This window comes from Hemibagrus wyckioides, linkage group LG15 (genome assembly GCF_019097595.1).
Source record: "Hemibagrus wyckioides isolate EC202008001 linkage group LG15, SWU_Hwy_1.0, whole genome shotgun sequence".
In the NCBI taxonomy this organism is placed as follows: domain Eukaryota; kingdom Metazoa; phylum Chordata; class Actinopteri; order Siluriformes; family Bagridae; genus Hemibagrus; species Hemibagrus wyckioides.
Window position 1 is genome coordinate 13682501 of NC_080724.1, and position 15000 is coordinate 13697500.

Genomic DNA, 15000 nt, shown 5'->3' on the forward strand with positions numbered 1-15000 from the left:
AAACTTCAGACTGATGTTTCTGCCACTGGCTTAGGTGGGTCCATGTGGGTGGAGTCAGAAAGACCACCCCCTTCTTTCATCCTAATTAGAGATTCCCAGTTTTCCTGTCCTCCTCTCATCTCCCACTCACCCACCAGCCACTCTTTCTCTCCTTTCCTGCCCTCCATCACACTCTCTCTCTCCTCCCTGAGGATCAAGCTGTACCGTTTTTTTCTTCTCTCCGCTCCTCCCTCTCGCCCTTTGTCTCTTTCTGTCATCCCCCAGCAGCTCTCCTCCACCTCCTTCCAGTCTTCTATCTCTTCCTCTTGGCTTATCACCCTGTATAAAGTTTTCCTGAACACTTTTTCCATGTCATTGCTTTCCGTTTGTTGTTCTCTGTGCAGAGTCACTGCCGGCAGCAGGTCTATTTTAGTCACTGCATCAGTTCCTCTTTTCTTTTCTTGATCCTCATTTCTCATTCCCTCTATCCTTACACCATCCTCAGCTTCTTTTGAGATGAACAGCACAGAACGGAACACTGGCTGAGCTTCCCGTATCATGTCTGGGGGTAAAAAATTCACTCTCTCTTCCTTAGTTGTATCCACTGTCAGTGACTCATCTGATGCGACCTGGTATGTTTTTAGGGTCACTCTTTGGCTGCTGAGGACTTGCTGTTTGATTGGTTGGTAAAGTGTGATGTAAATGATGACAAGCCAGATTAAGAGCATGCAGGAGAAACAGGCAGAGAAAATACACTGCAGCAAAACAGTGATAAATAACCACAAGCACCACACCACTGAGCGCTGGCCACCTCCGTGTACTGATAGAGCCCCTCCTGCCGGCTGTGTCACCATGGAAACTGGCTTAATAAATGTTAAGTCATTGGTTGTTGGTGTAGTTAAAATAGGAGTAGTACTGGACGCAGCAGTACTTGGTATAGATGCTACAATGGCTGTAGGTGTAGTTGATGGTATGATTTTTTTAGTGGTTGCTGGTGTAGCTGGTTCAGTGGTTGTGGGTGTACTAGTTGTTGGTGTAGTTAAAATAGGAGTGGTACTGGATGCAGCAGTACTTGGTGTAGTTGTTAAAATGGCTGTAGGTGTAGTTGATGGTATAACTTTTTCAGTGGTTACTGGTGTAGCTGGTTCAGTGGTTGTGGGTGTACTAGTTGTTGGTTTATTGGTTGTTGGTGTAGTTAAAATAGGAGTGGTACTGGATGCAGCAGTACTTGGTGTAGTTGTTAAAATGGCTGTAGGTGTAGTTGATGGTATAACTTTTTCAGTGGTTACTGGTGTAGCTGGTTCAGTGGTTGTGGGTGTACTAGTTGTTGGTTTTTTGGTTGTTGATGTAGTTAAAATAGGAGTAGTAATTGGTGTAGTTGTTAGAATGGCTGTGGGTGTAGTTGTTGGGATGATGGTTTTAGTTAGTACTGTGGGTATTATACTCATTAGTTGAGTTGTGTCGGAGGTGAAAGAACCGCAATACTCCTCCTCCTTCAGGTCTATTATAGGTCGTCCCTGCAGTGTGAGTGGAGCAGAACACACCACAGTCTCAGGGTCATTCTCGATGACGGAGCCTCCTTTTTGTGTATAAATGTTTTGAGCCTCATTGTCCAGGAATTGCTGCAGGTAACTTACCTGGCAGGTGCAAACCCACAAATTATAGGAAAGGAAGACATACGGTAAGTCTCGTTTTGAAGCAAAAAAATTGTCAGGAAGGTGCTGGACATAATTCTCCTGCAGATTAAAGTGTTTCAGGATGCTGGAGGAAATGTGCTCCAGCAAGTCGGTGGGCAGGACGTGCAGCTTATTACGTGAAAGGTCAATGACCTCAAGTTGTGGCAAGTCACTGAAGGTCGCATTGTCAAGGGAACTGATGTTGTTTCCATCCAAATAGACCTCCATGAGAGAAGGGGTGGAGTTAAATGCAGCTCTGCCCAAACCCGTCAGACTGTTATTAGACAGCCATAACACGCGCAGGTGTTCCAGCACAGGACCTGAGAGAGACCAGGTGGAATTATGTATATTATGTGGAATTACAGTATTTACACATTTTATGTGTGTGTGTGTGTTGAAGAAACAGAGATGTAGTTGATGTTCATGTGTACTTTTAGTGACTGCTGAAATACATGGTTTATTACTTATTTAGTAATAGATTACTTACTTAGTATAGAAACATAACCCCGCCACTTACCTGATCGGTCAATGGTGCTGATCAGGTTTTGGCTCAGGTCCAGCTCATGCAGTTGTGAGAATTTGGTGTAGGCTGCCCAGGACAGAGAGACAAACACATTCTGAGAGAGGACGAGTACCTGTGTTCCAGGATCTATCCCATCAGGCACTGCAGCGAGACCCTGACTCACACAGCTCACACGAGGCAGATGGTCTGTGTTCCTGTCGCTGTGGCAACTACTAATGGCTGTTATAATAGAGTGTTGGGACATGAGGAGGAAGAGGAAGAGGAGCATCCTGATGAGAAAAACATGTAATCATTATAACAACAAAAACTGCAAATATTTAGAAATTTAACAATTAAATAATAATAATAATAATAATAATAATAATAATGATGATGATTATGATGATGAAAGGCTCCCACACGCACACATTATTATGCATCACTTTTACTGTGTTAGACATCAGTTTATTGTAAGTGTTCATTAGGTGGACAGTGTGTCCTGCTGTCTTTATTCCTTTTCTTCTACTTCTTCTGGCTAGTCTGTCTACGGCAACTCAGAACCGTCTGGTAAAAAGTTGTGAAATTTGGCACAACAAATGGAAAGGGGTCTATGGAACAAGCTGAATAAATTTTGAAGTTAGTTCATGGTCATAATTTTTAAAAGCCAGACGGATCAGAGAACTCTGGATCTCCGTCTTGGATTTTGTTGAAGAATGTTTTTCTCTAAGCCTCCAACAAATTTTGTCCAATTTTCACCAGATTTGCCATACGTCATGGTCAGAGTCATTTTCACAAAAGTCATCAAAATCAGGAAGTGAGGCTGTATCTTACAATTTTGTCACAAAAACCTGTTAGGCATCTTCAGGACCCTGATCTGAGGCTATACAGATTTCTGACTGGTCAAAGGTTGCAGTAACATGCTAAAAATGCTGTCCATGTGCCATTACTGCTTCTCCTACAATCTCCTCCTGTTTTGTCCAGTCTTTACTCAGATCTGACTCTGCATCCCTGTGTCTAAAAATGCTGCTTGCATTTATTAATAATAATAATAATAATAATAATAATAATAATAATACTAGTAATAATAATAATAATATTGTGGAACAGCTTTGGAAAGATCTTACCTTACAGCTGTGCTTCTCCTGCTGAAATGACACACACTGATCCTCACTTCACACACCACTTTATAACAGCACTTTACAACACTTTATCATGAAGCACCACATTTCCTTTAGTGTGTGTGTGTGTGTGTGTGTACACAGTGTAAGTGTATGTGTTGTAATAAACTTGTGTATGCAGTAAGATGAGAAAGCATTAAAACACACACTCTTATCATTTGCAGTATTATGTTTCAATGCATGAATATACAGTGGGAAAAATAAATATTTGATCCCTTACTGATTTTGTAGGTTTGCCCACTCACAGAGAAATTGTTATGACAGGTTTATTGTAACAGATAGAGACAGAATATCAACCACACATGATACAAATGTTATAAACTGATTTGCATTTCAGTGAATAAGTATTTGATCCCTTACCAACCAACAATAATTCTGGCTCCCACAGACTGCTTATGTGCTCATGTGATACACAGACTAGGCCTGTCAATTTAAGAAAGTGATCCTAAGGACAACTCGCTATGTGTATAAAAGACACCTGTCCACAGCACCTCTTCCTTTAAAACCTCACCATCACCATGGGCAAGACCAAAGAGCTGTTAAAGGACGTCAGGAACAAGATTGTAGACTTGCACAAGGTAGGAATGGGCTACGAGACCATCAGGAAGAAGCGTGGTGAGAAGGAGACAACTATTGGAGCGATTATTTGCAAATGGAAGAAATACAAAATAACCAGCAGTCGCCCTTGGCCTGGAGCTCCTCAGTCTGGAGGAAGAAAAATGCTGACTATGACCCTAAGAACACCTTCCCTACAGTCAAGCACAGTGATGGAAACATAATGCTTTGGGACTGTTTCTCTGCAGATACAGACCGACTTATTGAGGGGCCAATGGCCATGTATTGTAAAATCTTGGATAAGAACCTCCTTCCGTCAGCTAAAACACTGAAGATGGGTCGTGGATAGGTCTTCCAGCATGACAATGACCCAAAACATACCACCAAGGCAACAAAGGATTGGCTCAAGAAGAAGCGAAATGGCCTGGTCAGTCTCCAGACCTTAATCCTAAAGAAAATTTAAGGAGGGAGCTGAAACTTCAATTTCTTTGTGAGTGGGCATACCTACAAAATCAGCAAGGGATCAAATATTAACCCCCCCCCCCACTGTATTATCCTCTGTGATGCTGAGTTCTGCTCTCTGATTGGTCAGAAGGTGTTAATTAAAAATAACAGCAGCTCTGACTGTAGTGCAGGTTCATATTAATTTACTCGCTCTAACTTATGGTTTCTATAGTAACAACTCATTGGCAAGGACATGTACAGCACACACTCCACTGAGAATACACACAAACATAAACATAAAAACATTGATATAGTGACTGTTTCTGTAAGGAGAAGTTTGTGTATGATGTGTGGAAGGAGTCTCCAGTGTGTAAGGCAGAGGTTAAGCTGGAATTCCCACATCTCCAGGACAGAGGAGTTTACACTTCTTTGAGGTGTCTCAGTAACGTGTAACAAGCTGCTATTATCTGTCTTATTATTTGACTATTTGTAGCTGCTGAAAGGTAAGTAATTGGACTTTGGTGGTTTTCTTAGCATGGGTTTTTTATATTTTTACAGAGTATCCAGTTTCCCATGAGACAACAGAGAAACACTACATTTTTCAAAACAATTTTGTAAAAACAGTTCTAGAGAAAATGTAGATCTTTTGTCCTTTATAGACAAGGACAATGTTAAAATTCCACCCTGCTCTTGTTGGAAGTGCACCTCAGTGTGCGCTCTATAGTGTACCCTACAAAGTGCACTTATTTAGAGTGCTGCTCGGTCTTTGACATGCACAAGACACATAAGTTTAATTTCTATCATAAACCTTTTTGAAACACACAGGTTTGATCATAAACCTGTGAAACACACACAAACTGATCTCTAACTCAGGTCAGAGTTTATTTAGTTAGACTTCATTTTCCACATTTGGTTGTTTCTTTCTTTCCTGTTTCTCGCTTGTTTTCTTGCTTGTGGTCTTGTGTCTGCATGCTTATTACTTTTCATTTCTTTATCCATTTTGCTTTAGCTTCCTCTTTACTTCTTTCTCTCTCTCTCACACACACACACACACACTCAGACAGGTGTTTGTTTGCTCTCCAAGTCAGGTACACTAAGTTGACGTCTCAGGTCAGGGGGTGTGTTGTATCTTTGACCCCGCCCCCAGCCCCATTGGGCAAGTTCAGTGTGCGTGTTACTTGGCAGTGTGTACTGAGTAGGTGGAGCCTGGAACATCAGAAATGGGGGGACACAATGCTGAGGTTGGTTGTGATGATATTGATGGTTGCCATAGTAATCTCTGGTATCCCCTCTTGTCACAGGGCTCGGGGATCGTCGCCGACAGTGACTGTATTGATTATTGTATCCATGGTAATTGGCTGAACTGTCCAAAGAGTTCCTCCTGTAGTGCCACTGCTGCTGCTGTGGGAAGTGACTGTTGCTAGAAGGTGTGTGTAGGCGCTGGGTTCCCATGGCAACTGGCAACTGGAACATAGATGGGAGAATGAAAAATGGTACCTCATGGGTGGGACTGGGATTTGCTGATGGAACCATGTGGTTCAGAGTGGTATGGTTTGTAGTGGAGAGACATTTTGGCCCCTCCCTTCTCTCTTCTTCAGTGGGTGGGGATATATGGTGGGCAGGGCTCCAGGAGTGCCTGTGCTGTGGGTTGCTCTTGAAGGGAAACTTTAGCTTACAATCATGTGGAGGAATGAACCGCCCTGTTCCTGGCAGGTGAACCACGCCTCCTTCCCCAGCCCTGCCTGTTGTCCCGCCCCCTGTCGTCTGTCGCAGCCGCTTTGTAATTTGCTGTTGCTGTAGATTTTGGAGTCGTGTCTGTTCCTGTTTAAGCCAGCGGAGCCGCCCCCTCCGGAAGGCGGGGTCTTCTTCCATCAGACGCATAACTCGCTGTTCATTAGAGTGCAGATCAGGAGAAACACACTCCTCATTATCATAGCCACACCCCTCAGTTGCCTCATTGTCCTTTATTTTTCCAATTCCCTGATTCTCTAAGACTTCATGACCCTGAAACACACACACACACATGTTAGCATGTAAGCACAATGGTGTGTGCATGTTGTGTGTGTGTCTATATATATTTTGACGAGCTAGAAATCTGTGGTAAAATTATTGTTCACATTTTTAAAAAGTGTGTGTGTGTGCGATTGTGCATGTGTGTGGACAGCATGTGTGTGTTACCTGTTGCACAGGTAAGACCCTCTCCATCCTCATCATCCTGTCTCTGAGTGCTTGTATCTCCTCATCCTTCATGTTGTTTTGCTGCTTCACTTCCTGTAAAATGTCTGTTAGCTTCTCCAGGTGAGTCTTCAGGTCACACATGCCACCTTTGTCCCTGTCATCTTTGTCAGCATCTCCACCCCCTCCACCACTAACTCTGTCCTTTTCTTCTGTGGCTCCACCTACTGTGTCCCAGACTTCCTGGGCCACCTGCCGCCAGGCTCCTTCAGCCCCGCTCATTCCATGAATGCGCAGCAGTTCGTTCATCTTCATGATGGCCATGGCATTTATTTCACAGCGTGTGTTTTGGAATTCGGCGAGTGCCACTTCATAACACACTTCCTTTACTGCCTGCAGTTGCAGGTCAGATAGAGACACACGCTCAGGATCAAACACACCCTCACGTCGCCGCTGTGGGATCTGATACACACGCTGAGGCTCACGCCGCTTCCCACTGCTGGGTAAGCCACAACGTTTCACTATAGACTGCACCTACACACACACACACACACACACACATACAGAGGTAAACAGATTGATAGACAGACAAACAGACAGACAGACAGACAGATACACACCTTGGTAGCTGGTAGTTTTTTACGGAGAGATGAGATGAGTTTCCAGCTCTCTTCACATGAACGCTTATCAGAGTCATCACCACTGTCTGAGTCTGCATACTACACACACACACTTTTTAAAAATGTGGACAATAACTTTACCACAAATTTCTAGCTTGCCAAAATTTTACTACAGTTTAGATTTAATGCAGTTTTTTACTAGTTTTACCTCAGTTTTCTTATACACACACTGTCCACTTTATTAGGAACATCTCTAATCAGCTAATCATGTGGCAGCAGCACAGTGTATAAAATCATACAGACATGGGCTAGTAGCTTCAGTTAATGTTCACATCAAACATCAGAATGAAGAAAAGGTCTGATCTCTATGAATAACTGTGGCATGATTGTTGATGCCAGATGGTCTGGTTTGAGTATTGCAGAAGCTTCTGATCTCAGATCTGCCAAGGCTTTGCAGATTGAAACACCTCATTGCAACACGATCGGCTGGTTGATGAGCGGTTGGTGAGTGTAGTTACCACAATTTATTACCACATTTTATTACCTTTACTACAGTTTACTAGTTTTACCAGCAATTTTATAACTCTAGACCAGTTTGAGACACTGCCTGCATCATCATGCTGGAAGTAGCCATTACAAGAGGGTAAATTGTGGTCATAAAGGTATCCACATGATCAGCAACGATTCTCAAATAGGGTGTGGCATTCAAACCATGATCGACTGATTGGTATAAACAGACCATAGTACGTCAAGAAACATTCCCCACACCATCACATCACCTCCTCCAGCCTGGACACAAGATAAGTTGGGTCCATAGATTCATGCTGTTGGTGCCAAATTCTGACCCCACCATCTGTGCTCCTCAGCATAAATCCAGACCAGTCTGCATTCCTCCATCTTCACCTGTCCACTGTTAGTGAGTCTGTGTCCACTGCAGCCTCAGCTTTCTGTTCTTTGCTGACAGAAGAAGAATGCTACATGGTCTTCTACAGTTGCTAATCCACCTCGATGTCCAACATGTTGTGTATTCTGAGATGCTTTTCTGCTCACCAGAGTGATTATCTGCATTACTGTGGCCTTTCTGTCAGTCTGATCATTCTCCTTCTCCTCCTCCTCCTCCTCCACCTCTCTCTCATTAACAAGGTGTTTCTGTCCCACTACAGCACACACACATTTACACACACACACACATTTACACACACACTCACCAGCCTCTGCTGTTCGAGATGAAGATCAGCTTCCTCTTTCTCCTGTTGGTACTGAAGCTCCATGTCTTTTAGTCTGGAGAAAAGGACACGACCGGGTTTAATATAAAATCTCTCATATTTTTGTTAATCTGATGACCTCTGTCTTCACCTCATCTCCTTGTCCTCTATGATTTCTTTGCCTGGTTCATCCATTAGTTCCAGCTGTGTGTTATTACACTCCCCCTGCTGGTCAGTGGTGGTGCTGCATGCTCGCTCCCTCTCCCGCTTTGCCTGCTCCGGGTGATTAAACCGGAACACATGGCTCTTCCCCATCACCAAACGGTCACCTAATACACACACACACACACACAATACAAAACATAACTATACAAAGTAACTCACAAGCCTATCATTTTCAAGCACAGAGCTAAAACATTTCCTGCATATCTGCATTACAGCAGAACGTTAAACACACACACACACACCTTGTTTGAGCACGGATGATTCTGTAATTAGTTTGCCGTTGACGTAAGTCTCTGACCCTTCTAATGGCTCCAGAGTTACAACAACTGAAAAAAAGGCAATTTTCTTTTAAAAGACTGTATGAAACAACTGGGTACTTAACACACACACACACACACAATGTTTACTCTCTCCGTGGCTGTCAGTATAGCAGTTAAAGACACAATGTTGTTCCATAATGAACGGCCCACTGAGTCTGATGTCCACCTCCTTCTGACCGACCCTGGTAAACACACAATTACAGGTCTTAGACACACCCTTTCCAGCATGAAGACACACCCTTTCTCAGTTTTAAGGCACATCCCTCTAGTTCAGGGGTGTCCAGTCTTATCCAGAAAGGGCCATTTCCGGATAAGATTGGACACCCCTGTTCTAGTTACCTGCAATATCTCTAATCAGGCAACACCCCTCCCTCTTTTACACACACATACACACATACACTCACACACACCTCGTAATGCCCTCTTTAATGTAATACAGCAGACACTCTGCCATTAGAGGATCTTCATTCAGGTTCACCAGGTGTGGTGTCTGTATAAACACACACACACACACACAAATACAAAGGAAACATAACTGCAAGAAGAGTACACAAATTCATGGAAAAGTATGTATAAATGATTGTGTGTGTGTATGTGTGTGCATCTATGTACTCACTCCTTTAGGTGAGAACACACCAACAGTTCCTCCATCCTCTTTAACAGACATACCCATCTCAGCTAGCAGGGTCTCTCTGTCAAGGAAATACCCTCAGAAATAAATAAACAGAACGTGTGTGTGTGTGATGTGTGTGTGATGTGTGTGTTACCTTTCCAAACGCATAGAATTAGTTTTTCGTAGTTTTTCCTCCCACGTTTCATTTAAATCAGCAATAATCTTCTCTGTTTCCTACACACACACACACACCCACACAGTCTCTGAAGCCACACCCCTTTGCGTACCTTCAGTATATTACCATACTGACCATCATATACTGAGGCCATACCCCTCTGCTTACCCTCAGTCTTTCTATCACCTCTTCCTGTGTCATATCCTGATAACCTGATTCGTTAGAGTCACAGAGAGAGACGGGGTGAAGATCTTGGGGTGGGGCGTGAGCTGTGATTGGTGGAGCACCGTTAGGTTCAGAGTCAGGGGTGGGTGCAGAAGAGCTTCTGCTATCATTCACCTCTGCACCTGCTCAAGACAAATCACTAATGACTTAGTATGTGGGTGTTTTGTATATGTGTATATATGTGTGTGTGTGTGTACATACCAGTGATTAGCTGGCTAAGTCCCTGTGCTAGCAGTAGCTCTCGGAGTCGGTTCACTTCCTCCTTTAGTTCTCTGATTAGCCGTGCATTTGGATCTTCATTGATTATGGCATTACAGCGAATCTGTTTTGCACGGTCGGCATACCTACACACACACACACACACACACACCATTAAAACTTAATAAACACACCAAAATCATGCAGAGAAATGTTTTGGCTAAAAACACTCAAAGTAAGGATTGGAATAAAAAGAGGTGCAAACTGTGTGTGTGTGTGTGTGTGTACGTGCGTGCTTGTGTGTGTATGATAGCTATATCTGTATATTTATATGAGTGTGTGTGTGTGTTTTACAGCTATATCTGTATATTCATATGAGTGTGTGTGTGTGTGTTTTACAGCTATATCTGTATATTTATGAGTGTGTGTGTTTTATAGCTATATCTGTTTATATGAGGGTTTGTGTGTGTGTCTGTGTGTGTGTGTGTGTGTAGCACGGTGGCTACAACAAACATGAATGTGTTTTATAGCTATATTTGTATATTTACATAAGTGTGTGTGTGTGTTATAGCTATATCTGTGTATTTATATATGTGTGTGTGTGTTATAGCTATATTTATATATATATATATATATATATATATATATATATATATGTGTGTGTGTGTGTGTGTGTGTTATAGCTATATCTGTGTATTTATATATGTGTGTGTGTGTTATAGCTATATCTGTATTTATATGTATGTGTGTGTGTATGTGTGTTTTATAGCGATATCTGTGTATTTATATATGTGTGTGTGTGTGTTATAGCTATATCTGTGTATTTATATGTATGTGTGTGTATGTGTGTTTTATAGCAATATCTGTGTATTGATATATGTGTGTGTGTGTGTTATAGCTATATCTGTATTTATATGTATGTGTGTGTGTATGTGTTTTATAGCGATATCTGTGTATTTATATATGTGTGTGTGTGTTATAGCTATATCTGTGTATTTATATGTATGTGTGTGTGTGTGTTATAGCTATATCTGTGTATTTATATGTATGTGTGTGTGTATGTGTGTTTTATAGCGATATCTGTGTATTTATATATGTGTGTGTGTGTGTTATAGCTATATCTGTATTTATATGTGTGTGTGTGTGTGTGTTATAGCTATATCTGTATTTATATGTATGTGTGTGTGTATGTGTGTTTTATAGCGATATCTGTGTATTTATATATGTGTGTGTGTGTTATAGCTATATTTGTATTTATATGTGTGTGTGTGTGTGTTATAGCTATATCTGTGTATTTATATGTATGTGTGTGTGTAGGTGTGTTTTATAGCGATATCTGTGTATTTATATATGTGTGTGTGTGTGTTATAGCTATATCTGTATTTATATGTATGTGTGTGTGTATGTGTGTTTTATAGCTATATCTGTGTATTTATATATGTGTGTGTGTGTTATAGCTATATCTGTGTATTTATATGTATGTGTGTGTATGTGTGTTTTATAGCTATATCTGTGTATTTATATATGTGTGTGTGTGTTATAGCTATATCTGTGTATTTATATGTATGTGTGTGTATGTGTGTTTTATAGCTATATCTGTATTTATATGTATGTGTGTGTGTATGTGTGTTTTATAGCTATATCTGTGTATTTATATATGTGTGTGTGTGTTATAGCTATATCTGTGTATTTATATGTATGTGTGTGTATGTGTGTTTTATAGCTATATCTGTGTATTTATATGTGTGTGTGTGTTATAGCTATATCTGTGTATTTATATGTATGTGTGTGTATGTGTGTTTTATAGCGATATCTGTGTATTTATATATGTGTTTGTGTGTGTGTTATAGCTATATCTGTATTTATATGTATGTGTGTGTGTATGTGTGTTTTATAGCGATATCTGTGTATTTATATATGTGTGTGTGTTATAGCTATATCTGTATTTATATGTGTGTGTGTGTGTGTTATAGCTATATCTGTGTATTTATATATGTGTGTGTGTGTGTTATAGCTATATCTGTGTATTTATGTGTGTGTGTGGGTATGTGTTTTATAGCGATATCTGTGTATTTATATGTGTGTGTGTGTGTGTGTTATAGCTATATCTGTGTATTTATATATGTGTGTGTGTGTGTTATAGCTATATCTGTGTATTTATGTGTGTGTGTGGGTATGTGTTTTATAGCGATATCTGTGTATTTATATGTGTGTGTTATAGCTATATTTGTATTTATATGTGTGTGTGTGTGTGTGTTATAGCTATATCTGTGTATTTATATGTATGTGTGTGTGTTATAGCTATATCTGTGTATTTATATGTATGTGTGTGTATGTGTGTTTTATAGCGATATCTGTGTATTTATATATGTGTGTGTGTGTGTTATAGCTATATCTGTATTTATATGTATGTGTGTGTGTATGTGTGTTTTATAGCTATATCTGTGTATTTATATATGTGTGTGTGTGTTATAGCTATATCTGTGTATTTATATGTATGTGTGTGTGTATGTGTGTTTTATAGCTATATCTGTGTATTTATATGTATGTGTGTGTATGTGTGTTTTATAGCGATATCTGTGTATTTATATATGTGTGTGTGTGTGTTATAGCTATATCTGTATTTATATGTATGTGTGTGTGTATGTGTGTTTTATAGCTATATCTGTGTATTTATATATGTGTGTGTGTGTTATAGCTATATCTGTGTATTTATATGTATGTGTGTGTGTATGTGTGTTTTATAGCGATATCTGTGTATTTATATATGTGTGTGTTATAGCTATATCTGTATTTATATGTGTGTGTGTTATAGCTATATCTGTGTATTTATATATGTGTGTGTGTGTTATAGCTATATCTGTGTATTTATATATGTGTGTGTGGGTATGTGTTTTATAGCGATATCTGTGTATTTATATATGTGTGTGTGTGTGTTATAGCTATATCTGTGTATTTATATGTGTGTGTGTGTGTGTGTGTTATAGCTATATCTGTGTATTTATATGTGTGTGTGTGTGTGTTATAGCTATATCTGTGTATTTATGTGTGTGTGTGTATGTGTTTTATAGCGATATCTGTGTATTTATATGTGTGTGTGTTATAGCTATATCTGTGTATTTATATGTATGTGTGTGTGTATGTGTGTTTTATAGCGATATCTGTGTATTTATGTGTGTGTGTGTGTGTTATAGCTATATCTGTGTATTTATGTGTGTGTGTGTGTATGTGTGTTTTATAGCGATATCTGTGTATTTATATGTGTGTGTGTTATAGCTATATCTGTATTTATATGTGTGTGTGTGTGTTATAGCTATATCTGTGTATTTATATGTATGTGTGTGTGTATGTGTGTTTTATAGCGATATCTGTGTATTTATATGTGTGTGTGTTATAGCTATATCTGTATTTATATATGTGTGTGTGTGTGTTATAGCTATATCTGTATTTATATGTATGTGTGTGTGTTATAGCTATATCTGTATTTATATGTATGTGTGTGTGTATGTGTTTTATAGCGATATCTGTGTATTTATGTGTGTGTGTTATAGCTATATCTGTATTTATGTGTGTTTTATAGCTATATCTGTGTATTTATATGTATGTGTGTGTGTATGTGTGTTTTATAGCGATATCTGTGTATTTATATGTGTGTGTGTGTTATAGCTATATCTGTATTTATATGTGTGTGTGTTATAGCTATATCTGTATTTATATATGTGTGTGTGTGTGTTATAGCTATATCTGTATTTATATGTATGTGTGTGTATGTGTGTTTTATAGCGATATCTGTGTATTTATATATGTGTGTGTGTGTTATAGCTATATCTGTATTTATATATGTGTGTGTGTGTGTTATAGCTATATCTGTATTTATATGTATGTGTGTGTGTATGTGTGTTTTATAGCGATATCTGTGTATTTATATGTGTGTGTGTGTTATAGCTATATCTGTGTATTTATGTGTGTGTGTGTGTGTGTGTGTGTTATAGCTATATCTGTGTATTTATATGTATGTGTGTGTGTATGTGTGTTTTATAGCGATATCTGTGTATTTCTATGTGTGTGTGTGAGTGTTATAGCTATATCTGTATTTATATGTGTGTGTGTGTTTTATAGCTATATCTGTGTATTTATATGTATGTGTGTGTGTTATAGCTATATCTGTATTTATATGTATGTGTGTGTGTATGTGTGTTTTATAGCGATATCTGTGTATTTATATATGTGTGTGTGTTATAGCTATATCTGTATTTATATGTGTGTGTGTGTGTGTGTTATAGCTATATCTGTATTTATATGTATGTGTGTGTGTGTGTGTTTTATAGCGATATCTGTGTATTTATATATGTGTGTGTGTTATAGCTATATCTGTATTTATATGTGTGTGTGTGTGTGTGTTATAGCTATATCTGTGTATTTATATATGTGTGTGTGTGTTATAGCTATATCTGTGTATTTATATATGTGTGTGTGGGTATGTGTTTTATAGCGATATCTGTGTATTTATATATGTGTGTGTGGGTATGTATGTTTTATAGCGATATCTGTGTATTTATATATGTGTGTGTGGGTATGTATGTTTTATAGCGATATCTGTGTATTTATATATGTGTGTGTGGGTATGTATGTTTTATAGCGATATCTGTGTATTTATATATGTGTGTGTGGGTATGTGTTTTATAGCGATATCTGTGTATTTATATATGTGTGTGTGGGTATGTATGTTTTATAGCGATATCTGTGTATTTATATATGTGTGTGTGGGTATGTGTTTTATAGCGATATCTGTGTATTTATATATGTGTGTGTGGGTATGTATGTTTTATAGCGATATCTGTGTATTTATATATGTGTGTGTGGGTATGTGTTTTATAGCGATATCTGTGTATTTATATATGTGTGTGTGG

The 15000-nt window shown here is 39.2% G+C and overlaps 2 protein-coding genes across 4 annotated transcripts in view; both read right to left on the reverse strand.

Annotated features, from left to right (window-relative positions):
* The window catches only part of LOC131366175 (platelet glycoprotein Ib alpha chain), a 4719-nt gene extending 1303 nt beyond the window's left edge, over positions 1–3416 (reverse strand). Inside the window, exons 1-3 of the mRNA XM_058410416.1 lie at positions 3282–3416; positions 2173–2447; positions 1–1975 (exon numbers count right to left, since the gene is read on the reverse strand). The exon at positions 1–1975 is cut by the window's left edge and continues 1303 nt beyond it. Coding sequence (XP_058266399.1) covers positions 6–1975; positions 2173–2446 — 2244 coding nt within the window. The 5' untranslated portion in view covers position 2447; positions 3282–3416 and the 3' untranslated portion in view covers positions 1–5. The remainder of the gene's footprint in view (positions 1976–2172; positions 2448–3281) is intronic.
* Positions 3417–5383: 1967 nt separating this feature from the next.
* LOC131366174 (kinesin-like protein KIF1C) overlaps positions 5384–15000 on the reverse strand; it is a 13942-nt gene continuing 4325 nt past the window's right edge. For 2 of the 3 annotated variants that reach the window (XM_058410415.1, XM_058410413.1), the window contains exons 12-23: positions 10094–10236; positions 9836–10014; positions 9647–9726; positions 9496–9571; positions 9290–9369; positions 8958–9061; positions 8802–8885; positions 8486–8663; positions 8338–8410; positions 7130–7228; positions 6513–7043; positions 5384–6338 (exon numbers count right to left, since the gene is read on the reverse strand). In XM_058410415.1, coding sequence (XP_058266398.1) covers positions 5391–6338; positions 6513–7043; positions 7130–7228; positions 8338–8410; positions 8486–8663; positions 8802–8885; positions 8958–9061; positions 9290–9369; positions 9496–9571; positions 9647–9726; positions 9836–10014; positions 10094–10236 — 2575 coding nt within the window. In that variant the 3' untranslated portion in view covers positions 5384–5390. The remainder of the gene's footprint in view (positions 6339–6512; positions 7044–7129; positions 7229–8337; positions 8411–8485; positions 8664–8801; positions 8886–8957; positions 9062–9289; positions 9370–9495; positions 9572–9646; positions 9727–9835; positions 10015–10093; positions 10237–15000) is intronic. The other variant, XM_058410414.1, reaches the window with a different exon arrangement.